The sequence below is a fragment of the Paramisgurnus dabryanus genome, chromosome 16 (genome assembly GCF_030506205.2).
Source record: "Paramisgurnus dabryanus chromosome 16, PD_genome_1.1, whole genome shotgun sequence".
Classification (NCBI taxonomy): Eukaryota; Metazoa; Chordata; class Actinopteri; order Cypriniformes; family Cobitidae; genus Paramisgurnus; species Paramisgurnus dabryanus.
In genome coordinates, this window is record NC_133352.1 from 34,757,423 (window position 1) to 34,783,952 (window position 26,530).

At 38.4% G+C, this 26,530-nt stretch overlaps 1 protein-coding gene across 4 annotated transcripts in view; it reads left to right on the forward strand.

Annotated features, from left to right (window-relative positions):
* Positions 1 to 4,433: 4,433 nt before the first annotated feature.
* unc5a (unc-5 netrin receptor A) overlaps positions 4,434 to 26,530 on the forward strand; it is a 241,245-nt gene continuing 219,148 nt past the window's right edge. For all 4 annotated transcript variants that reach the window (XM_065263955.2, XM_065263957.2, XM_065263956.2 and 1 more), the window contains exon 1: positions 4,434 to 4,963. In XM_065263955.2, the coding sequence (XP_065120027.2) occupies positions 4,870 to 4,963 (94 nt within the window). In that variant the 5' untranslated portion in view covers positions 4,434 to 4,869. The remainder of the gene's footprint in view (positions 4,964 to 26,530) is intronic.

The following is a 26,530-nucleotide window of genomic DNA, read 5'->3' on the forward strand; positions in this document are numbered from 1 at the left end:
TTCTAAAGCGTATACCGCAGGAAAATAAGCTTTGAGTCTAACTCAATGTGCCGTGACTCATCAAGACTAATGTGTGCACCTGAAGTGATGTTAAAATGCTGAATATTGCTATTGATTCTTTTCTATGTTGATCAGATTGAATTAGGGAGCCGCAGGGTAACTGCAGAACCTGTGTGGTTGTGCATGGTTTCAAAAGATAATTGGCTCTAGCGGTATCTTCCGTAGTTTTCCTTCTTCTATTTTTGACAAATCATATTCCATGGCCATATCTGTGAAAGTGAGAAATTGCTTGGGTAAAGAATTATGGGACATTGGATTAAAGTCTTTAGATTCCAGAGTTTAGCCGTTTGGCAACAAACAAGACAAGAGAAGCTATAGCGCTGCATCTGAAATCTCTAAAATTCGAAGGCATCAAGGCATGTACGAATCCTGTGAAAATTTTTGTTTTACTTACTGTCTCCTGAGATACCTTAATCGTCCTGTCCCACAATTCTATGCATGGGCGTGCACGGAGAATGTGATTGGTCGTGTTCATAAAAGTTATATGGCAGTCAAGAAATCAGCTGGAGCACAAATTTTATTTAAGTAAGGTAATATTTACACTTTTTACCTTTTTGATTGTATTCCTAGCGATTGTATTCCAATATGAGATTATGCTCTCTCTGTTAATATTTCAAACAGAATTACATTACGCTGCCAATGAAGGCTGTCCAAATGTGTTTCCCAAAGATGCCTTCATGCCGCCGAAGTCATTGCCTCGCGAGGCAGCAAGTCAGCTGCCTTGGTTTTTATCAGACGTGGCTTATGCTGCGTTCAGACCAGTCATGCGCGAATGATTTCAATGTTAAGTAAATGTGAAGACGCTTTGACACACATCTGGAGGTCTTGCGGCACAAATGAGGCATTTAGTGCGACACAGTAGACGCGATTCCGCATCATTTGCGTGTCTAGTCTAGTTCGCAAAATTTGAACATTGACGGAAAAACACGGCACGTTAACCAATCAGGAGCTTGCTCTAGTAGTGACGTGATTACAGAAAGCGATGGGAGTCGCAGAAGCCCCTCCCATGAAGCAAATTTCCGCATTAAAGTCTCGATAACTATAATTTCACACACGGCTTTCACACGCGAATAAAGCGCGTAAACTAAAAATGGCAAACTAGATGCGGTACACGTGATTTTGACGCTTCAAATGTGGCTGGTGTGAACCCACAGTTAGGGCACAAGAGAGAAACGAGTTTAGACCATACACTATAAATAGTAGGTGCTTGTAGAGGTCTTTACAGGTCCACTTAGATCCGAAAACCGAGGTCCCACCCCAGTGGGTTTGGGTCTAAAAGTTTCATGTGTGCCTCGGACACAGGTCTGGTATATTAATGGCGGCATCGGGTTTTGGGTAATTTAAAATGAATGTGTTTCTGCCGAACAGACACGAAACAACCCTAACTCTCGCATGTGTGCATCAAGTCCTTTTTGAACCCCCCTATGTTTGACACCTGCGCTTGCGATCTCATGTGGCTGGCGGTAGGTTAGTTTGCATAAAAAAATTATGAACATATTAATGGCTACCTTGGTATTGTAGTCAGATAATAAATTAAAATAAATGGAGCAGCGGGCCAAATCAGTGCCGTTTACATTCAGGTTCAGTCGAGTAAAAAAAAAACTGGATCGGGTCCGACTCGGGTCCGATTATTTCCCGAGTTTGTCTTGGTCAGGTCTTTCTTTGAAAAAATAAATTATTTATACACGTCAGGTGGGGTAAAAAGTGATCGGGATCAATTTGGGTTGTGTAAATTTCTTTGGACAGGAGAAGAAATCTAGATAGTTAGAGAAACTAGAAGCATACTCCATGCAAGTATGCAAACACAAATAGTGACCCCTCTGAGATTTCATTACTACTTGTGTTGCCTTTGAATTTAACATGTTTCAGATTACAATAACATAAAATTTAGTTTATAGCTAGAAGAGCATGCATTTACATACATTTCACAATCTTAAAACTATTTTACCAATGTAGAAGTAAAATGACATGACATATCAACTTATAATCTTTAGTAGTGCAAATGAGGATATGTAAACAAAAGTAAAATATTTATAAAATGAAGCCTTTTTTATTATATATATTACCACTTTGTAGGATTGTTTCTGTGTGCAGATAATGCTGATATCTGTGTGGCAATAAAAATCATATCTCTGTTGATTTATTCATTACTTACTATGTACTTCACATAGAGTTTTTATCTAACTCTAATATGCTATTACACATGCTATGCTAATGTGCAGTTACACATAATGCATGCTAATTCAAAGATGGCACACAATGAGAGTAAAAAGTATGCAAATTCAAACCCATCATTTTCCTGCGGTATAAGTGACTTTCACTGCGATGTGCAATCCACTGACTAGCTATTATGATCATACAATCTCTCAGTCGCTGCGTTGTGGCGCTGAAATCTAATTTGATAAAAATACAAGTTCAAACTGAGAAGCTGCGAGCATAGTGGGAGATGATATGAGGTATCTAGTATGTGTGTTAATGTGGGTGTTTTTTTACCTATTCCCAAAGCTGTGTTTGTTTTCGTGAGATAATCTTTTTATGTAATCAAGTCTGTTTTTTGAGCAAACACGCAATTTGTACAACAATATTTCAGCTGTAATGAGTGGAAAAGAAACACTGCACCCTTATTTGACTACTACAAGACTTCTGCTGTGCTGAGAAAATATAATGAGATTTCAGTCATAAAGAGTTACATTTAATAATTGTGTATTTGTTTAGTGAATAGTGAACCCATCGACTCAAAATAAACTATAAATAGGCAATACGATCTCCTGTGCTAATATAAGCAAGGATTCTGCTGGAAGAAAAATAGCAAAGCATCAGCAAATACTTTGAGATACATATACTGTATTTAGCACCTTGCCGTATGTCATCTTTGGCAATTTTTTCAAGGAAATTGGTGACATTCTCAAAATGATTACTTTTTGCAGAGACGTTTGATGGGAATGACCTTATTTTCTGGCATTTACTACAACTTGGGTACAAAATAGGCCCTGAACTCTAAAGAAAAATTATAAAGATTTTTTTCATAGAAGTTATGGCACATCAACGTCTAATGTAATGATGAAATAAGCCAAATGCTTTGATCATGTTGTATAAAAGTATTTAAATGAATGAGAAATAAAGAAAGCAGTACTACAAATTAATTTTAATTGTCTTTTAAATGTAAGTGGGCCAACGTGCCTATTAAACAGAGTACTATATTTAAGTACTTAAGTAATTTTGTTTATTGAATCTGTCCCGGTTGTGGTCGTAAAGCTTGCCATTTGGTGAAAATTGCTGAAAAACACATGTAGGGAATACTACAGTAAGAGGCTGTCTACTTACTGCAGTACCTTTTAACTAAGTGCATTGGAGAGCAGCTAATTCATGGCAATTTTGAGATACATCAAGAAAATTATTAAAAAGTACAATGACTATTGTATTTTGGTTGCAGAAACTCTTGCCTTAATAAAACGTTGAATGAACTAATGCAAACATTGCGAGGAACAAGCTGCTGGCAAAGCAACTACAGTAGATACAGTATTGATCAATGACTTCAACATCAGCAGCCCATACAATTCATTATATAGGTGAAATGTCTCTAAATATTTAATCATACAATATTTAAAATCCCCATAAAAGTATTGATTTGATTATTTACTGTAACATTTTTCTTAACAATCAGTAAGCATGAGATCTACGTGCAAATAATATTTTCCTGTCAAAATTTGGTAAACTTTAAATTATATTTTATAGTATATTTTCATATAATTGTATTTAATATTTATATCCGGATCATTTACGATCCACATGTCAACATTTCCTCTGATTCCACTGCTTATTTTGATTAAATTAATTATTATCTGTCTCATGATTCAGCTGTATGAAACAAGTTAATGCATGACTGCTAAACTTGTTCAGTTTTACCCTAAGTATACAAAACACAGTGTTTACATTATCTGTGTTAAACATTGTTTAATCAGAAAATGTTCTCATATTTATTTATTATGATGAGGTTCATAATAAGGTTGTATTTGTTAACATTAGTTAATGCACAATGAACCAACAATTATGTTGCCATTAACTAACGATTAATGAATGCTGAAAACCTGCATTGCTAATTAGTTAGCTAATTTAAACTGCATTGTGAAAAAGTGTTTGCCTATCCGTGGTCAAATCTGTTACATCTTTTGTATGTTATATTTTGTTTATTTCCGTGATTATGCATAAACCCTTTAACAAAATCATTATAAATAAAAAAACAGAACGCGACGCGATGCACATCTAACTACACGCGCTCTCAATGACTTTATGCCGTCGTCTCCAAGGGTCCTTTCAATCCATTCCAGTAAAGACTCGGGAATCCGTTCCGGGTTTTCCTCCACCGCCGCTTCATACATCGCTTCTCCTCACTTCTGCATTGCTGTACCAGCAGATGTTCGCGCACCGAAGCCAATTTCCAGCCTTTATTTTTACCGGAGCAAGTATTTGTATTGCAGCTGAGAGTGAGAAGACGCAGAAGAGCCGGGAGGTTTTCTCTCTCTCTCCGCACGCCTGGAGTGCATGTGTGTGTGGGGGGACTGAAGAAATTAAAGACGAGTCTTTATTTACCACACCTGTGATGCGCTGCTGTTTCTGAGCAACGAAGACGCGCTCATGGCTAAAGGTACAGGAAGAGGATATGTGTTGATAGAGGACTTATAAATGCACTGGCAACACTGATCGGTTTAATATCACAAGAACCGAACGCAGAAAACAGATACTCACCCCATCTCATTTGATTTACTTCATCTCACGGACTCAAACTTAAGCGAGAGAGGTGATAAAGACATGATGCCGTTACACCTGGCTCCCTTTGTCCGCTGGAGATCCGGGCTTGTACTCGCATGGATCTGCCTGTTTACCTTCGGATTTACCTGCGTTGGTGAGTTTAATTTCATTTTTAAGTGTTTCTGTTTCAGCTTCGACTGATAAAGACATGTGTAAGTCACGCTTAATTGCTTTTTACACAGCACGCGCGTTAGTGCTGTGCGTACGACGTAAAATAACATTGAGTACAAGAGGGGTTCATTTGTATGCAAAATAAGTCATTTGGTCCGAATGGCGATATTGGAAGACATTTCTCTCCTTCAACATCTTTTGTCTCAATTACAGCCTCCACATACTGCTGATGCACAGCAATACGGAGAGCACGTGAGCATGTGGCTTATTTCACAACATATAGAGGGCGGTGATTTATTGTAACGTTCAAAACCAATAATGAGATTAATTAAAATAAAATTAACCGACTAGCTGAAACATCATTTTCGTGAACTTGAACGTGCAAGTTTGATTGGCAGGCTTCTCCGAGCACGCGACTCTCACGGCGAGCACAAGACACACACACACTACGGCGAAACGTCACACGATTATATTTATAAGCAGTGAGCGAGCTTCTTCGAAAATTAGATAAACATGCTAGTATGTTTATTTATTGTGCCCTCTTTCACGCGTAACATTTTGTTTAGAGAGCGGTTTGGGCGAATGCGCGCTCATCTCCGTGCGCCACATATCCATCCTTTCTTGCTGCATCCGCAATGTTTCTGACAGCTTTACAAAGTATGTACTGACCTCCGACCATCATTGAACACGTTGTTTTTTTATACACAATGTTAAATGAGGTAAATATGCAGTCGTGGTCAACTCGATGTAAAGAGGGCGCGTGCGTGCCACACAAATGTCGTGCTCTCTTCTGTCTTTATTTTGGACACCTATTATAGCCTTGTGGTAGAAGATGTTATTAGCATCAATTTTTTATAAATTGGTACTATTTGGTTTCATTGATGCCATCATAGTTATATAAATTTGTTAATTTATAATAGCAGAAATATGACGCATTGATAAAACTGGTCGTTTAAGTAATAAGTCGGTACACAGTAGACTGAATATGTGTGGTTTCCATAGCTTAAATCACATGCAGTCCCATTTAAAGCAGAGGCATTTCCATTGTGCATTTTGCATAATAGCGTTTGCATAATAGTTAAGGGGAGATTAAAGTTAAGATGGCATGTGGGTTCATTTTGCAAACATGTGTTGATTAAACTGCTTTTAAGAGTGTTGCTGCTCTTCACTCTCCTCTGAATTACAATAACCATAAAATAGCACTCCATAGTGACTCATTTTTATATATTGTGTATTTAAGATCATAAAACATTAAATCACAGTCATATTATTTTCTAACATGATGACTATGCTTCTACAATAAGTATACACAGAATGTAATGTATGCTCATAATAGGTACCTAAAAATGAAACTGAACAGGTATTACGTTTGAAAAAGATTGTGCTTAATGAATAACATGCATGTACCCAGAATGTGTTTTCTCTGACTGGTTAAGGCTTGCCATGATCTGTGCATTGTGCTTTGTGTAAAGAGAGTTGGATAGGTAAGGTCGGGTCGGGAAATATGACTGTGGGAAAGTTGGGTTGCACTCCTGGAGGTTTTAAAGTAATCATCACCATAAAGCCCATCTGGGGATCGTAGATGAGTATCCTCAGAGCACCGTCTGAATTTCACACATCACTTGAGTTGTTCGGCTGCCTCTCTGCTGTGGATAGAGGGCTAACTTGTTAAAAGTTGGGTAATTACAAATCTTGCTCTAGGATACTGTACATGTATTAGCAAACTGAATTAAGCGGGTATTTTCCTGTGCGTTAATTAGAAAGAGATTTCACGTAAACAGTCATTTCCCGGAGGAATCATGTTTCAAATGGAAAGACAGAAAATACGATGGCATTTACTGGGCATTTCAGACGTGCACATTATTTTTACGGATTGCAGGGTGGTGTGGAAATGTCTACAGCACGCTTTGTTCTGTCTAGGGCACTTATCTTGCTTTCCTGATGATAAAAATGGAGAAAAGATCCGATAGGAACTTTCTCATGCTTAGGCCGTCTGAAGATTAGGAAGTGTAATCTGAATGGAAGGGAAGTAACGGAGGCATGTGTGGCCGCAGACATGTTTAGTCCAGAGATCATACGAGTTGCACTCGGCACGGAGGAACAGGCTGACGCCGCATTTTTCTATATGAAAGCAAGCTTGTCTTTCCCCTGAAACATAATCCGGTCAAAAATAAAGGTCGCCCTGTCAGTCTTCATCACAGAGCGCACAGGAGACAGAACAAAGCTCTCTCCTCAACAATGTAGTGCCTTTTGGGAGATGAGCAACGGCTGAGCCGCGGGGAGGTTTTTTCATCACTATATAGGAAAAAGAAATCAGCACATTTTATTTGTGATGGTGTGCTTTTTACAGTGGATCGAGATGATGCAAAAATGTCTATTCCAGTCTCAACTGGTTTTGCTTGAAACCAAGATTTTGCAGAGGACATCAAGATACAGAGATACATAAACACAGTATGGTGTAAGCACCAATTAATTCATTGCACAAGACATGTTTTCCTTATTGTTTGTGAACCTGCCATGTATTTAATGTAGATTATACGCACAGCTTTTAATGTCAGCAACAAAAGTTATTGGTGTTTTTAACTACAGTATGCACAATTACACATTTAGTTGCATTGCATCATTTGCATTTTGCATTGTTTTTCCCTTTTCGCCTGTTTGAAACAGACACAGACCCTAGCAGACGCGTTTTGGGGTACCAAATTGTCAGCTGACAACCACTAACCTATGCCACGGTTGCCTGATGGAGAATATGAGAGGTGAACTACAATGGTGCCATAGTACTAAGCAGATACAGCTGATAGTTATGTTGGCGATAATACGTTTCCTGAAGTTTCTTGGAAAAGCAGAGATACAGTATAATGGTGTTGCTGTTTTTGCAGTGTGAGAAAGAAAGAGAAATAGACAGGGGATTTTGTGTCTGGAGTTTGTGGTGAACTTGTTTGTGAGATTTTTGGCACAGGGGTGAGCTTGCTCGGTTGTTGCTCGCTGAAAGGGGCGGAATCTGGGGTGCAGAGGAACTCAAAAGCTTTCTAATGCGGTTAAGCAGCTTCTCATGAAAGCTCCCTGGACCTTAGAGACGTGATTTTACAGTCGTCATTTGGATTATTGCAATTAGGACGAAGCCAGCTTTTTAGTATTCTAGTCATTGCATTGTCCGTTGGGTCTCTGAGAAAAACGTTAAGGGGGAGGTATTTAAATTGAGGTTTTAATGCAGAACATTAGGTCCCCTAAACCATGCCAGATCACTATCATGTACAGTATTTTATTTTTTATTGTAATTTGTTGCATGTCCAAAAAAAAGTGATGAAAAATTAGAAAATGTTACCCCTCCACTTGCAAATGATGCACGTAAAGGAAGTTTTTATTTATTTCTGTAGGAAGTATTGTGATGCACAAAACCTGAAAGAAAAGGAAATTTCTAAAGCAGAGATTTAAAGCAGATGAATGTTTGCTATAGCAGTAGAAAACGCACCGAACCCGATTATATCTGTTTTTTCTTGGCGGTGGGCGCCTTGCAATTTCACTATAATCTAAGCATGTTCCTTAAAAAATCTGCAAGCAAGGTCTGCACAGTTTGCACACATATCTAATATCTGTAGAGCTTATAATACATGTAGAGCATTTGAGTTTGATGAATGGAGAGGCGTGAAATTGTGTAGCAGGATCGAGGAGAAGGCAAACAGTGTAAGTCAACAGCAGCTGGCTTTCCGTAATCCAAGCGCATGCTCCATTTGATGACAAATGCGCTCTTCTTCTTATCTCACGGTGCTATATATGTCTTCTCCATAAGTGTCAAATTCAAATGGAGAAGGGAGGCGAGGGAGAGAACATGAGAAAGTGTGACGCCAACCTTTGGGGTGAGGAAAGTCTTCTATCAGCCCACATCTGATCTCAGAGGAAACGTGCCCTTTCCATTTAGTCGTACACTCGTAGCTTGCTGAAAATAGGGCGTATTTTTAGGGCGTTTATTAGAGGTCGAGCGATATTGGATTTTGTTGATAGAAAAGCTAAAGTGGCAAATAATTGTTTATGAGAGAAATCAATAATTTAATTTAGTGTTGGGAAAACTGATGGATGTTTTATTGATGATAATCCTGAACTTTATTTCAAAACAAACCATTAATGTTGCATGCATTTTATGTATTCCTGTAGCTCAGTTGGTACAGTATTGCATTAGTAGCACAATGGTTAGATCCCCAGGGAATACAGAAATTGATGAAATGTATATATTGAAATAGCACCTATTATGCAAAATCATAATTTGGACATAAATGTGTGTCGGCAGTCAACCACCCTACAATGAAAAAAATTCACCCCCTCTTTCTTTTTAATAACCATTAAACCAAAGCAGTCGCTTTAAATGTGCTGTTTTAATTATCTTGTTAATGTGATGTCACACTGATAAAGCCCCACCCACAACCACTGATTGACAGTCCTGCGTTTCCATAATGTATGCTTATCTCAACAGTGACATACTTTCCCCTTAGACTTATTCACAGCAATCAGATCTATTAAGCACTCACTGTCTTTTTGGTTAGGGACTGATGAGCTGTAGCTCATTTGCATTTAAAGGTACAGACACGAAAACAACATGTTTTTGCTCCCACCCAAACACAGGCATTTAAGATATTTTTTGTAGGGTATTTTGAGCTAAAACTTCACGGACACCTGAGACTTATATAACATCATTTAAAAATGGCCGTTGGTGTCCTTTAAATACACTGTAGGTCTCATTGGATAGAAGGGTCTGCAAAATCCATTAATGTAACCAAAAAATGTGTAATTAGAAAATAAAATGTATAAATGCTTAAACCAAAAGGAATACTTGGAATGCACTTAAATAAACTCCAAATATTAGTCGACCTCTAGCGTTAAGCTCTCGGTCCCATCCTCGGCTTCAGCACCTGCTACTTCCTGCGGGCGCCCTTCAGAAAAGACGAGGTCAGCATGAGGAACCGAAGATCAGCGCTGTCACCGGAGAGACTAATCGTGTTCTTCTTCCCTAAGGTGCTGTCAGTGGCCAGAGAAAGCTGGAGTAGTGTTGACCTTGAGTCCATAGATGGTTTAATGCACAGATGCTGCACCTCGGCACATTGTGAACGCTAGCCTTCCCCTGAAGAGATAAGAGTGCATTTCCCAAGGTGCTTTTGGCTTAACTTGCAGACGGCGAGATCTAAGTAAGATCTGTCCTCTTTAATGACGAGCCATCTCAATAGACTCAAGCACTTATCCCACAATACTAGCGCAACAAAAGCGAGTGTTTTTTTTCCAGTTGTTATTACTCCATAGGGTTTGTTCGCTGGCGAGCATAAACATGAAAAATTTGCAGTGGCACTCCGCTCGCTCTCAGCCCATCTGTGGTTCATCATCCAGCATATTTAGGGTGGTTTGGGTATGCTCTTCATTCTCCCGTGATCAATAACCCTCTAACTGTTTAATTGGCCATCAATCAACGACGGAGTAGAGTTTAACCCAGAGGTTCTCAATCCCTGCCTTTTATGGAAGTCCTCTGGGTCCTTTTGTTGCCTGTAACATTGCCCAAGTCGCTTCCCGAGGAGTGTTATTTGTATGCGCCTCACACAAGTGCTCCAGAGGGCTTCCGCAAGGGAGCGTTGTCTTGACGACTACCGTGTTGTAGGTTGAACGCTCAACCAGCCCATTATACGAGCAGGGCGGAGTTTCCTTTTGAACGCATAATATGTCTGGCATGAAAAGAAATGACGGTGCATCATATTGATATTTTGCCCACTTCAAGGTTACCGAAGCTTACGTCTATGTACTCATGTGTTTATTGTAGAGGAGTTTTCTAGGGCTTAATGTACTTGCTAGACCTTCGTGTTTTTGGTAATAAAGAACAAACTCATCTTGCTTACTTCAGGGTGTTTATAACATGCTTTTCAAGAATTTTCAACATGCTAGACTTATCCACATCAAAGCAGACGGCTGTTTGGTCACTGAGAGATATTGATATTGAATGTGATTGGGATTTTTCAGATTGAGTTAGGTTGATCATGAGAGTTTGTGATCTGAATGTTGCTCATACTATTGAGATTGGACAAAACCCTAAACATACTAAAGTTTGTTATATTGATGATGATCATTTTTAATTCAATAAGTACATTTGGTGTCTAAAGTCATTTAAAAAAAAAAATGGTTATGTATTTAATTATTTTTTTATTTTGGTACTCATTGTCATGGATAGGGTTGTGTATCGTAAGAAATTTTTCAGTTCAGATTCCGGTTCCAGTTCTGCCTAACGATTCCCGGTTCTGATTCCTAATCCATTATAATAAAATAAATAAAGAGTTTCGTTGAAAAACGAGATAACTCAATATTTTTATTTTTCAGAAATCTCTTTTTTTGGTTTTTTGGTTGTGCATTCCAATTAATATCAATTCAAATGTAGTTGGTTTGTTTGTTTTGTACAGCTAAGTAGCACCATAAAACAAAATAAGAACATGATAACATAATAATAAACATGTTTTGACAAAAATCTCGTTTTGCAACGAAACTCTTCAAATATGAAAAATAATGCACAATAAACAATTTCATTTGTGATTATTAATCACTGTCAAAATATTTTAAACAGAGCATTTAAATCAATTTAAATTCAATATCAAATTTAACATCCAGTATTAAACCCAACAAAACAATCAGCAATTTTTCTGATTTTTTTTTGAGAGAAAGCGAGACCTTTCCTGGCTTATAGTATCTCCACCTGTGAAAAAAAAACATCTCAGATGGGGTAGAGGAGGCTTGCACACACATGTATATTACACTTTGTTTTATTGTTTGGAAATGAATCCACACTTTTGACTTTCTTTTAGACATTTAGACGTTTAACACTAAGTACACAAAGCGTCCCTCAGCAGTGTGAGTGTTTTCTCTGTGTTAATTTGGTTGCGTGACTGTAAACAGTGGCTCAACGTATTTAATATTCATGAGGTAAGACATGGCTGTTTAATGTAAGCGCTCCAAGTGTCGGTGCATTGCATTGGAACCGCTTTTAGAAACAAAACGGTTCCAGTTCCATTTAAAAACAGAACCGGTTCTCAATTTCCAACTCTAGTAAAATAACAATATCATATTTTCTATAAAAAGTGTCTTGTACAGTATAGCTAATAATCCTGATTTCCTGTTGTCTGAATTAGTCGGAGTCAATTCTGTTACTGTCAAACTCTGTTACAAAGGTGGAGTAACAGTGTTGAGAATAACTGGCAGTCATACACAGTGAAACACAGTCTCTCTCGTCCCCTCTCTCTCACAAACATACTTGACTCTCAATACTGTTAATCCCTATTCGTACGGGATTCATTTTACATGCAGAGGTGGGGTGAGGCAATTATTACCAGTGCTTCTCTGCGATTTTAGTCCCATCCGAATGTCCCAACTTAGTAATCATTACGGACATTGTCAGTAAAGATTACGGTGACATTTACTTTCTGTAATAAGGTCTGAGAAATTAATAAACTAAATTAGTAATACTAATCCTGTGTGAATAGACGTGTATAGGTCATGTTGAAAGATTAATTCATTATATATATCCATACAATGGTCATATGTTATTTAAAGGTATAGCGGAAGATTTTCTCGAATTTTAGAAAAGAACCGCCTTCTCCACTTTTTAAAAAAATGCAATTGCGCAACACTCTTGATTGACAACTAGGAGGACCAATAGTCTTGATGATCCACCCGGAAATAGAAAATCCTAATCCTAATCCGTAATCGAAGTACCCCTCACTGATAATTTTACTGAGATTTCTAATCTTGTGTGAATTGGCCATTAATATTACAAACATCCTATGGTAAGTTGCATTACTATCTACCTATGTAAAAATTATCCTGTACGAATAGGGCTTTACTCTATCTTGGTAACAGAGTTGGACAGTAACAGGGTTGACACTGAATAATTTGGAGAACAAGATATAACCCATAGGGCCAGATTAAGCAGCTTGCACCAGTGCAAACCATCATTTTGGCGTTAAATAACGACTGTCAGGATTTACTAAAGACACGCAATAGATGATTAGCGCTGAAAAGGTTTGATCTAGTTATTTTTGGGACTTTGCAGCAATTTGTTCATATTTTACAAAGCGGCTAATTTGCAATTTTTGTAAATTTGTACGATTTGTCTTAGCTCTTTGACGTTGGTGTTAGGGGTGGGGTTTCGTTACTGTTTGTTAAAAATAATCGTACGTTTTTGTACAATTAACTTCATACAGATTCATACGAATAAGCCAACTCGTAAAATAAGTAAAAATTCTCGTGAGATCAGGCTGGCCAATTATTAAACATAGCCTTCGCCTCGCAAACACCTACAGCATCCTAGATGGTGGCAAGTGAAAATGCATGGATCCAGTTTCTTTATATGCTTTGCATGATAAATTAATTGCAGCATGTTGATGTGCGTGTCAGTATTAACATGTTCTTATATTGGGTTGAATAACAGATTACTGCAGGCAGACCGTAGGTGGTGTGAGCTCTCGGATGGCAAGGATATTTTAGGAAGAGTTGGCTGAAAAACAGCAGATACATGTCCTCTTAAAGTGATGATGTTGACAGGGAAGAAGGCCTACTAACCTTTGCTCATTATGTTCATATTCTGCACAGTTGTGCCTCAGGGTGGCAATTCAACTGAGTCAACATCGACCCGTAGTTCAGCCCTCACTCGGCATGCATCACGGGATGCAATATCTAAGTTTAAACATCTGCACAGGCTGTTAAGAGCCAATTTTTTTTTTTAAATCAGAATATTTAATTGTACATATTGTAACACTTCTGTCAGATCAATAAGTAAATAAAATGAAAGCCTTTTAATAAAAAAATTTATGTAGCTAATGCTGCCCTGAGGAGGCTCTGTACTGGCTCCATATACTGTAAATACACAATGGAAAATATGCCAGCTTTGCCCGCATTTGGCAGATGCTTTTGTTCAAAGTGACTTACAGTACATTGCATTATAAAGTATACATGTTTTATCAGTATTTGGGTTTTTTGGGTTCAAACCCATGACATATTGCACTGCCAACACGATGGGGTACTATGGAAGAGCCCTGATGCATTTTTTTAAAGGTAAAGTATATATATATGCAATTGGTTGAGAAAGTGTTGCTTTTTCCAGGGTGGTTATTTGCTTAGATAAATTCACCAATATTTTAATAGCATCACAGGGCAAAAGCGTTTGCACTTTTAGGGAAAATAAGCTATGAATTATCTAATTACCTAAATTGTTACTGTATTTTAGGCAAGGATATGAGAAGCATTTCACCATCGCCAAAAATATACATAACTAAGTTTTGTTGTTGTCAGGACAATTAATGAACGCTTTTTTGCATTCAGCTCGGGAGGCTATGTGTCAGAATTACCAAGCGGTATCCAAAACTAATAGCCTAATAGCTTGGTTTGTTTTAAAAAACTGTCAAGCAAAGGGGAAACATTAATTTTAATATGTGTGAAATCACAGTCTCTGAAGTTATACTTTTAATACTAAAAATAGTCAGAATACATCCACAGTTATGTAAGTTGTTTTTATTAATCATTTCATGTTAATAATTTATATTTAAAACATTATTGTCATGTCAATGTAAGTTACTTTTATATTTATAATTCCATTAATAAAAAAATTCACAACTTGGTTCCCTTTCAGTCGGTCACTATGACGTCACATTGTGACTGTCGAATTGGGAAGCGGTTCCCAATTCGTCAGTCACGACGTGACGTCTATGTTCCCTTCCTTCAGGGAAAGAGGGTTACATACGTAACCAAGACATTTTGCAAGTCAATTCAAAATTTTGACCTGTAAATAATTGATATAACTTATAACAACTAGTTGAAGATGTTTAACTTAATTTTAAGTTAAAGTTTAAGTAGCATACAAATATATGTTGATTTGCCAAAAATTTGATTTGCTGCATTTTTTTAAAAGTGTATGCATGCATTTTTTTAAGTAGAGATGGTGTAGTGTTTGTGTAACTCAACTGGTAGAGCATTGCGTTAACAAGTCTAGGGCTGCACGGTATTGATGGAAAAATGCGATATGCTGTAACTTACTAAATTGTGCGATAAAATATACAATTTGATAATGCTTTGCATTTGTAAAATCAAAAACTGACAAACACACGTCGGTGCCCACACAAGCACTTTTTCTTCTGTTCACTAAAACCTCAACTATGCATAAGCTTTCGAAGTATAAAAATCATTGAGTTATAGCAAACGAAGCATATTGTCGTATGCACATCTGCGTTATTTCGGGTTTTTTGATATATTGTGCAGCACTAATAAAGACCATGTGTTTGATCCCAGTAATTCGAGTAGCTATATTAAATATTGAATGTTTCTTTAAGGTCATTTTTAGCTGTTTTAGCATCACTGTAGAAGATTTAAGAACCGCACATTCAGTCAAAACTTTAAGGGTTGGCAAAATTAACTCGTTTACTACTTACTTTGGCAACAGTTTTTATTAGTAGTCTCTAGCTTGTGAAAAGTGTGTGGGTTAAACATTTAATTTTCTTCCTTTTACTTTAACACGGAGTAGTTATGATGCCAGCTGCTTGCGTTAAGCTCGAGTTGTGTGTGAAATGTGGTGGTAGCAGACAAGATTTTGGGCTTTGAGAGATTCTAGAACAGCATTTCTTGGCAAGGATGTATGAAGCATTAAGACTGCTGAAGTAGATTTAAGACTTTATGCTTGTATAATTAATCATGACAGAATTGCTCGGTCGGTGAATATGTGCAGTGCAATGCTGCTTGTATGGATTTTAATACAAAATTGAGCGTAAATGTGTTTGATATATGAAAAGCATACAAGTAAAAGGCTGCACTTATTAATCTCTAAAAAAGCACATGCGTATTTTTAATAGTGCCTTTTAGGCAGTGTAAAAAGGAAAAAAGCATCCTCTTTAGGTTTTAATTTGTTTATAGTAACCTGGGGTTTATTAGCTGTGTAATATTTGTTTATAAACCTGATTATGTCTGTCAAATTAGGAGATAAGTCAGTGCTATAAATTTGTGTCTGTATATCCTAAATGACTTTGATTATATTAACTTATTAATGTTCATATTTGGCAGTCATGCATGTTGAATGAGCTTTAGCAAAGGACTACATTTGTAGCGCTGGCAGACAAATGCAAGTAACATGGAGCGTTTTGAACCCTCGTTTTTTTCCGGAGAGATATTCCTACAAATTCAAATGAGTGTGAAAGGCCCTGCAACTCCCGAGACTGCTTAAAAGCAATTTGTGTGCAACCGCTTCTAGCTTTTCACCAAAACGAAGCCAAACATATCAGATTAATTTTCAGTGTAATCACACACATTTTCAGAAATGGCCTGCTGAGAGGCTTCACGTTCGGCGCGAGTCTCCTGGGAGTGTAAGACTGAAGCGCTGGAACATATAAATTAACAAGGCCTACTGTTAATTTTCACTCTCATGAAGCTCTTTATGTGGGATTTTGTAACCGTAGGTTATGATGTCATCGCAATGAAAGGTTTTACCGTGCCGGGTGTTTTTATTAAGTCACTTCTCGTCCTTAGAGGTCAGCTTGCTGTATTATGTCTTCAGGTGATTCTTATACATCTATAGTACCTTAAATTATAATTCCCAAGTTTAATATGAAAATCTGAATTGTTAATAATGATTAATGTGTACTGGAGGAACTGAGAGGGTTTGCTAATGTAAATTGGTGTTTTTAATAACTTAAAGCCTTAAAGGAATATTCAAGGTTATTTACAAGTTAATGTCTATTTTAATAGTTTATTCATGGAGCTGCCAGCTTGCCTCCAAGGCATCCATTGTAAGTGCATTACTGTAAACACATTTTCCGCTTCAGACTGAGGATGAGTCAAAATAATTTTCCACGGTAATCGACAACACGGCACAGATGCAGTTTATACGTTCGGCTGTAGTAGATACAGTAAACACAAATTTTCATGTACTGTAGGGTTTGGTTTTGTTTTGCATTTTTATGCACAGAGGTAGATATTGGTACCAAAAATTGCATATTAGTACTTCGAAGATACATTAGTGTTTCAGAGGTACATATTGGTACCAAATGTATACATACCAAAATGGTACATAAAGTGTTAAGACCATATTTTGACCACAGTTGCAAGAGGGTTTAAGTGTGAATCACAGAAAGACAAACAATTTAATCGGAATTTAATTTATTTTATAAAATAATTTGGATAGTTTGTAATACAATAATGATATAAGAATGAGTAGGTGAAGTGCTTGATTGTCATAAAAATAATGCCATGCAAAACATTTTCGCTGAAAACGTATTAACGGCTTTGCCTTTCTTGAGACCCGCCTCTCTAGACTATGTCGCTTTATGATTGGCTTAGCCTTTCTTGAGTCCCGCCTCCCTTACCTACGTCACTTTATGACTGGTTTTGCCTTTCTTGAGTCCCGCCTCTCTAGCCTACTTCGCTTTATGATCGGCTTTGCCTTTCTTGAGTCCCACCTCTCTAACATACGTTGCTTTATGACTGGCTTTGCCTTTCTTGAGTTCCGCCTCTCTAACCTACGTCGCTTTATGATTGGCTTTGCCTTTCTTGAGTCCCGCCTCTCTAACATATGCCGCTTTATGATCGGCTTTGCCTTTCTTGAGTCCCACCTCTCTAACCTACCTCGCTTTATGATCGGCTTTGCCTTTCTTGAGTCCCACCTCTCTAACCTACCTCGCTTTATGATCGGCTTTGCCTTTCTTGAGTCCCGCCTCTCTAACATACGTTGCTTTATGACTGGCTTTGCCTTTCTTGAGTCCCGCCTCTCTAACCTACGTCGCTTTATGATTGGCTTTGCCTTTCTTGAGTCCCGCCTCTCTAACATACGTTGCTTTATGATTGGCTTTGCCTTTCTTGAGTCCCACCTCTCTAACCTACCTCGCTTTATGATCGGCTTTGCCTTTCTTGAGTCCCGCCTCTCTAACATACGTTGCTTTATGACTGGCTTTGCCTTTCTTGAGTTCCGCCTCTCTAACCTACGTCGCTTTATGATTGGCTTTGCCTTTCTTGAGTCCCGCCTCTCTAACATATGCCGCTTTATGATCGGCTTTGCCTTTCTTGAGTCCCACCTCTCTAACCTACCTCGCTTTATGATCGGCTTTGCCTTTCTTGAGTCCCGCCTCTCTAACATACGTTGCTTTATGACTGGCTTTGCCTTTCTTGAGTCCCGCCTCTCTAACCTACGTCGCTTTATGATTGGCTTTGCCTTTCTTGAGTCCCGCCTCTCTAACATATGTCGCTTTATGATCGGCTTTGCCTTTCTTGAGTCCCACCTCTCTAACCTACCTCGCTTTATGACTGTCTTTGCCTTTCTTGAGTCCCGCCTCTCTAACCTACGTCGCTTTATGATTGGCTTTGCCTTTCTTGAGTCCCGCCTCTCTAACATACGTTCCTTTATGACTGGCTTTGCCTTTCTTGAGTCCCGCCTCTCTAACCTACGTCGCTTTATGACTGTCTTTGCCTTTCTTGAGTCCCGCCTCTCTAACATACGTTCCTTTATGATTGGCTTTGCCTTTCTTGAGTCCCGCCTCTCTAGACTATGTCGCTTTATGATCGGCTTTGCCTTTCTTGAGTCCCACCTCTCTAACCTACCTCGCTTTATGATCGGCTTTGCCTTTCTTGAGTCCCGCCTCTCTAACATACGTTGCTTTATGACTGGCTTTGCCTTTCTTGAGTCCCGCCTCTCTAACCTATGTCGCTTTATGATTGGCTTTGCCTTTCTTGAGTCCCGCCTCTCTAACCTATGTCGCTTTATGATCGGCTTTGCCTTTGAGTCCCGCCTCTCTAACATACGTTGCTTTATGACTGGCTTTGCCTTTCTTGAGTCCCGCCTCTCTAACCTACGTCGCTTTATGATTGGCTTTGCCTTTCTTGAGTCCCGCCTCTCTAACATACGTTCCTTTATGACTGGCTTTGCCTTTCTTGAGTCCCGCCTCTCTAACCTACGTCGCTTTATGATCGGCTTTGACTTTCTTGAGTCCGGCCTCCCTAACATACGTCGCTTTATAACTGCCTTTGCCTTTCTTTAGTCCCGCCTCTCTAGCCTACTTCGCTTTATGACTGTCTTTGCCTTTCTTGAGTCCCTCCTCTCTAACATACGTTCCTTTATGATTGGCTTTGCCTTTCTTGAGTCCCGCCTCTCTAGACTATGTCGCTTTATGATCGGCTTTGCCTTTCTTGAGTCCCACCTCTCTAACCTACCTCGCTTTATGATCGGCTTTGTCTTTCTTGAGTCCCGCCTCTCTAACATACGTTGCTTTATGACTGGCTTTGCCTTTCTTGAGTCCCGCCTCTCTAACCTATGTCGCTTTATGATTGGCTTTGCCTTTCTTGAGTCCCGCCTCTCTAACCTATGTCGCTTTATGATCGGCTTTGCCTTTGAGTCCCGCCTCTCTAACATACGTTGCTTTATGACTGGCTTTGCCTTTCTTGAGTCCCGCCTCTCTAACCTACGTCGCTTTATGACTGTCTTTGCCTTTCTTGAGTCCCGCCTCTCTAACATACGTTCCTTTATGATTGGCTTTGCCTTTCTTGAGTCCCGCCTCTCTAGACTATGTCGCTTTATGATCGGCTTTGCCTTTCTTGAGTCCCACCTCTCTAACCTACCTCGCTTTATGATCGGCTTTGCCTTTCTTGAGTCCCGCCTCTCTAACATACGTTGCTTTATGACTGGCTTTGCCTTTCTTGAGTCCCGCCTCTCTAACCTATGTCGCTTTATGATTGGCTTTGCCTTTCTTGAGTCCCGCCTCTCTAACCTATGTCGCTTTATGATCGGCTTTGCCTTTGAGTCCCGCCTCTCTAACATACGTTGCTTTATGACTGGCTTTGCCTTTCTTGAGTCCCGCCTCTCTAACCTACGTCGCTTTATGATTGGCTTTGCCTTTCTTGAGTCCCGCCTCTCTAACATACGTTCCTTTATGACTGGCTTTGCCTTTCTTGAGTCCCGCCTCTCTAACCTACGTCGCTTTATGATCGGCTTTGACTTTCTTGAGTCCGGCCTCCCTAACATACGTCGCTTTATAACTGCCTTTGCCTTTCTTTAGTCCCGCCTCTCTAGCCTACTTCGCTTTATGACTGTCTTTGCCTTTCTTGAGTCCCTCCTCTCTAGCCTACTTCGCTTTATGATTGGCTTTGCCTTTCTTGAGTCCCGCCTCTCTAACCTATGTCGCTTTATGATCGGCTTTGACTTTCTTGAGTCCCGCCTCTCTAACCTACGTTGCTTTATGATCGACTTTGACTTTCATGAGGCTCGCCTCTTTAACCTACATCGCTTTACGATTGGCTTTGCCTTTCTTGAGTCCCATCTCTCTAACCTACGTTGGTTTATGATCGTCTTAATAAATAAGATTGTGACAACAAAATACTATTTTAAATATTGTTCAAGTAAACAGCAACAAACCTTTGTGACAATGCAGCTCTGTCAAAATGTCAAAATCAAACTAACGCACGTGTCTCCGCTTCTAAATAAGTGCGAAACGCTCCTTAACCTAGCGTTAAAAGCAGGGTTTAGAACTAAGTTAAGCACAGTGTAAAAATCCTAACTGTGTATTAAAACTAGACTTCATTTTAACAGCACAAAATAGAAAATCATATCTTTGGGAGATCCTCGCTGTGAAGAGAATACTTTGAACTTAATTAGTGGTTGTGTTTATGTTTCCGACCAACCACAGCCGAGGTCCATCTTGTTATTTAAAAGATTTTCAAGCCTTAATTGTTTCTTTTCTCTATCAGATGTCTGAAATTATCTCTCGAGTTCAGCGTGACTCAAGTAGGCCGTCTCTCTGCCTGCAGTTTGAGATTTCCTATTTAAGTCTCAAGAAAACAATCCAGACGTTCACAGCTCTCAACATTTCAGGTCTGGCTTTCTCTGAGAGGCCTTTCATTGATAGCTGTGTGAATCATCTCTTTTTTTTTCTCTCTCTGACTCACTTTGGTTTGTCGAGATGTCACTGATAGAAAGTGTGTAGAGGTGTCCTGGCCTTGTCTCACACTTAACTTTCAGGATGCTGAATTACACCACCGAGGGCTGCTAAGCGTGTAGCATCACCCCACTGATTCATTACAATAAATCTCAGACGGTTATATTTAGACACATACGTTCCTTTACGCTGAAAATAGGTGTTTTTATGTCAGATCAGGTTATGTGCAGCTCAGTTGATAACAATCTTTGGCTTTCGTTCATGAATTAACCCAGCGTACAAAGAGCTTAGTGATCCAGTGTCACTTTACAAATGTACTTCATTATAGCTGACATAGAAATATTTATTGAAAGTGTCCTTTTGTGATAATCTGGGTTAAAGTGCGATCACAGTTTCAAAGGCGAACAAGCCTGCTTTTTATTTAGTTGTGTTTCTCATCATGCCGTACCTGCAGGAAGATTTTCATGGATGTATTTGGTGCTCTGGTTTTGCTTTAACGGTGTTGCATTTGAACGTTGAAACTCAACATCGTGCCAGATTTGTTCTTTATGCAAAGACCCCAAAATACCACATATAAACATCTTCGCTGGTTGTATTTGCTTTGTTTTTCATGGTTTAGGGTTGTGGCCATGTTGAGATCTGCCTGGCTTGGGTAGCATCTGCTATGTGACAGATGAATATCCACCGAAAACCAGATTGAGTGAAAGAAGGCATTTACCCATTTTTTTAAACTTGATAAGCCTATTTTGAAATCCAAACTGTCCACAATTATATGGTTAGTTGCATTTGATGAATTGCATTTGAAGCTGTTTTTTCTGTTTGTGACCCATCAGTTGGGAACCGCTGTGATAAAGGATTCATTAAAGACGGCACTTTGTACAATAAAAAAATGAATAAATATCCCACTTGGATTTTTGGATTATTTAGATAAAGGGTTTGTCTCAATCAAGCCTTTAAAAGATAAAAAAATATATATTGGACCCCAAACAGAAGGAAACACAAAGCCGCTTATTTTTATAAATGGTTTATGATTTCCAAAAGGCTTCTGTTTTACCTACATGATTCAGTCTAACAAGTTTAAAGATTCTGTTAAGTTAATCAGTGTCATACATTAGATGTCCTTATTCATGAGGATGAGCCGAAATCACATACTGTGACGGTACGTATACGGAAGGAGATAAAGTACCTATTCATTGATAAACATGGGTAGGTTTCTTCAAAAATACCAAATTTTGAGCAAAAAGTTGGGATAATTGCATTTTTGTTAGAGGTCAGATTCAGAATGATAATGAAAACATACACAGTGTTTTACTGTTGTTGGATCAGTGGATGCTTCGGTGTTTATAAGTTGGGTAAGAGTGCCACCTAGTGGATAATAGTGGAAATATGGATTGCCGTTAAAACTCGTCATTGGCAGGGAAACATTTTCTATTAATTGACGAGATAACTCGTCAATGGCGGGGAAAGAGTTAACCACAAATAACAACTGTTTACCTTGTGTATTTACATTTAAATACAGCCACTTCACCGCTTTCCGACATTTTCTCCTCTTCCAGCGGCTCACAGGATAGTCCATCGAATGCACACTTTAAAATCTTGCTGGATGTAGTAGATCAGGTACCTTACACCTATTAATTTTCGAATACTATGAATTTAGACATAATACTCGCCTTGTCTGCTATGTAGTATGAAGTAAGTGTTTTTGGCCTGTTAGAGACGTGTACTGTAGATTTTTCTCTCACTTTGTTTCTGTCTTGTATTCTTAAACCATATTGTGCTTTCATACAGTATATCATCATGTTTTATAAATGGGTTTGCTTGTAATACTGGATATCAGTGAATATAAATGAACAGTGTACAGCTTCATGTAGACTAGCGGAAAATACATTGTTCAGTGAAAGTCTTTTCTGTTTCAAACACACGTTTGTGTATATATTTTGAGAACAAATTTGTACCCAAAAGTAAACAAACCTGACAAACGTGAGAAAAACGTCCCTTTGGGGACATCCGTATTTGTAAAATATGCAATAAAAATCGAGTAAATAGGTTTTTATTAATGGTTAAAATGTATTTGTGTTGAAAAAAACTGAAATATATACACACACATTATACATGTAGTTTGCATGTTGCTAATTAGCATATCTTCACTGTCAGTTTAGTATTTATTTATTAAGCTTATATGTTTATTATCTGCAGTCGTGCAGCAGTACGAGGTGTTTATTTATGCTAATTACAATCTGTTGTGCTTTAATGTGCGTGTTTAAATATTATACATTTATATGTTGTACAAATTGAATGACTCTCTTTACTGTATGTTTAATTTTATAACAATAAAAACTTTGCACAGTGCAATACAACAGAATAATATGATAATGTAGCTTATGAATGTTTTTTAAAACTGCAAAAATGTAAAAATCCCTGGTAGCCCTTCGGGCAGGCACTCTTTAGTTTTTGGTTGCCCGAAATGAATGCAAGTAGCCCGAATACGAAAGACATAACTTTTAATGTAGAATATTGAGACAAAACATTTATCAAAACACAAATAACACACATAAAATAATCATATTTATGCATCTGGCAGACGCTTTTATCCAAAGCAACTTGCATTTAATCTGCATGTGTTTCCTGAATTAAACCCATGACATTTGAGCTGCTAACACAACACACAACCAGCTGAGCTACAGGAACACACATCATTCCGTCTGACGGCACAAAATTCCAGTCTTATCCATATTTCCTCCCGGTCTCAGGACAGCCTGGCCTTTCTTATTACACAGCGACTAAACGTGCCCATGGTGCAATATTCTTTTAAATGCTGAGATATGCCAGTTTTTCTTCTCGAGGATTTTTCATTCTTGCAGATCGCCCATATGGAGGTAACATTAATCAATTTCGGAGGTGTATGATATATGCCTAGTCTTCCCTATCATCCCGTACCAGGCCGTGTAGAAACCATCTTATCATATTAGCCGGCCGCTAAACAAAGCAGCCTATGTCTTCTATTCACTTAGCATTCATTTTCCTGACAGTGGGGTTGTGTAGGAAAATAAATAAATAAAGGATCCGTCAACAAAGAGAAAGGCGCCGTGTATCTAACTTTGCTCTAATTCCCTCTTTGTGTTTGACACGTGAAGCTAACGTCAAGCTGAAGCCCACCCGGACCACCGGCTCGACCACCGTCGTTCAATTAGCTGGAGTTAGAACAAAGGTGATCCCCGCGACCCAGAGACATGCAAGAAAACTAGTGACACACTTATGGCTGCAGGCTGCTCTCTTGACCGGAGAGTTCAGTGTCTTGTCAGTAACCATCAGTGTCTGACAGAGCACTAATGGCATTTCCTAATAGTGTGGGGTGGAACAAAGGGGCCGAAATCACAGGGATCCTGTCCATTAGACTGTCTGCCTTTGTTTGTGCCTACAGACAAAGGTGTGGCCTTCAGACATGAAGACATGGCAGGGACAAAGGGTGCGAGAGAGAAACCAGGAGTATTGGCTTTCACGGCTCAACCTCGAAATTTTCTGCGACAGCTTGAATTGCTTAAAAACAATCAGTCACAAAGACGCAGGTGTAGCCAAGCCAGGTGTGCTGTATTTAAAAGCAAGTGTTTTTACCAAATCGTTGCTATTAAGACTGCATGAAATGGTGCACTTAAGCTCTGTAATAAGCATTGTAAAGTCTAATTGGTCGTTGTCCTTAGCTAAAGAAGGTATGAAAGCGCACCTTTATTTTCTTTAAAAGTAAACATTTTCAAACGTTCTTTGAATTGCATACCATTTCATTACTTGCAAGTGTGTTTTTAAAGAACAAACTGAACCATGTACAGTTAACTAGTTGCTTAACTCCTTGATCTATTTTAAAGGCAAGAATATCGGATTTGATCCAAAAACATTTTAGTTATGCTGGTTGAAAGTCTCCTTACATCCTGATATACATGGCAATCACTATGTAAGTTGTCTAAATGTATTTGTAGAAATCATCTGTAAAAGGTGTAGGACCAAAAAATGTTCAACAGATCATTTAACTCGGACTGAATGCAATAATTGGATGCATGCAAGTTTTGCTACTCTTCTGTGAAAGTGTTTTGCATGCCACTGTGCACCCTGTTCACGCAGACATCATGCGTCATCAGCGCGTTCACGTAAATGGAGGCAAGCAAACCTTTCTGCTGTATTGACGACCTGAACAGCAGCCACAAAACGAACGACATCTTTTAAAGATGACATCTTTTAGCACAGTGTAATAAGCAGAGATATTATCATTTGTTTTTTTTAGGAAGACCGATTAATCGGTTTTTGACAATTAATCGGCACCGATAGTTCATTGATAGAACAATCGTCTATCGGCAAAAAAACCATGTCGATAGTTTCTCTGAGTGTGTCCTTTCCTTATTATCAATACGAAGTAATTAATTTGCTGAATAGATGCAGCAGGAACCTAAGTTTGTCGTCAAGAATGACAGGACAATAATAGTAGTACATCAAACAAAAATACACACAGATAAATCCAACCCATATGTTTAATGTCATAATTATAACTATCAATTTGCATGCGTTTAAATCTAGCTGGTTACTTTTATCCATGATTTATCCATATTTTAAGTTAATAACTAGAGAAAGCGAACTACATGCTGCCGTCGGCTACGTTAACATCCAAATAATCAAAATCTGATTTCAGTTCTTATTTATCATCACTACAATAAATCTTTTGTTATTTTGATTAGATAATTATTAAATGTTAAAACAGAAGCATAAAGTACAAGACTACAGGCATAATAGGCATTTATGTCATTTGAATTTTACCAGTGGGAGTATTTCACAGAAGTATTTACTTCATTACTTATTTATATAATTCATATATTTTTATTTATACATTTATTTAATATAGCACATTTTCATGGTTCAGTACTGTTGTTTTATTACTTTTGTAATACATTTCAGCACTGTTTCACTTTGAGAGTTATGTTTGTTTTTATTCAGTATACACTTTAAAAACTATCGGTCGATTAATCGGTTATTGGCAAGCATGGACCACCTTAGTTATTGGTATCGGTAAAATCCACTAAAGGTCGACCTCTTGAATGTTTGCTCCTTACACAAAGCTTCATTAACAGCTGTTTGGCAAGCCAAAAGTAAAGTTGTTTAAATCTGAAGAAAGTTATTTTTTTAACACATTCTCACACAGATTTGCATTTAAATAGCACAAATAAAATGCTACAATGAGTGACCCCTTAGGTATGCATGGTCACTTGGGACATTACATGTCTCATTACCCATTAAAACAACGTCATTCAACAAGCGTTTTCAAATTGAATTGTCAATGGATATGTTCTCACCCAGTGAACAATAATGACCCTTTGCTGGACAATCATGGGATAGCTGCACTCTTTTAATGAAACTCTTTATGTTGATTCACAATAGATGTCACACTCTGTGCTAATTGGAGGAGAAGATGAGCTTGTTTGCTCAACATGTTACTTGTGCATAAATGGATGTTTGCATTAGTCCGTTACAGCTGAGATAATGAATGGTAATGGCTGGGTAAATGGTCTGGCGTGCTCATGCGGTCCATCACATTCCTGTACACATTTGCATCACATGATTACATTCTGTCGACTCATATGTGTTAT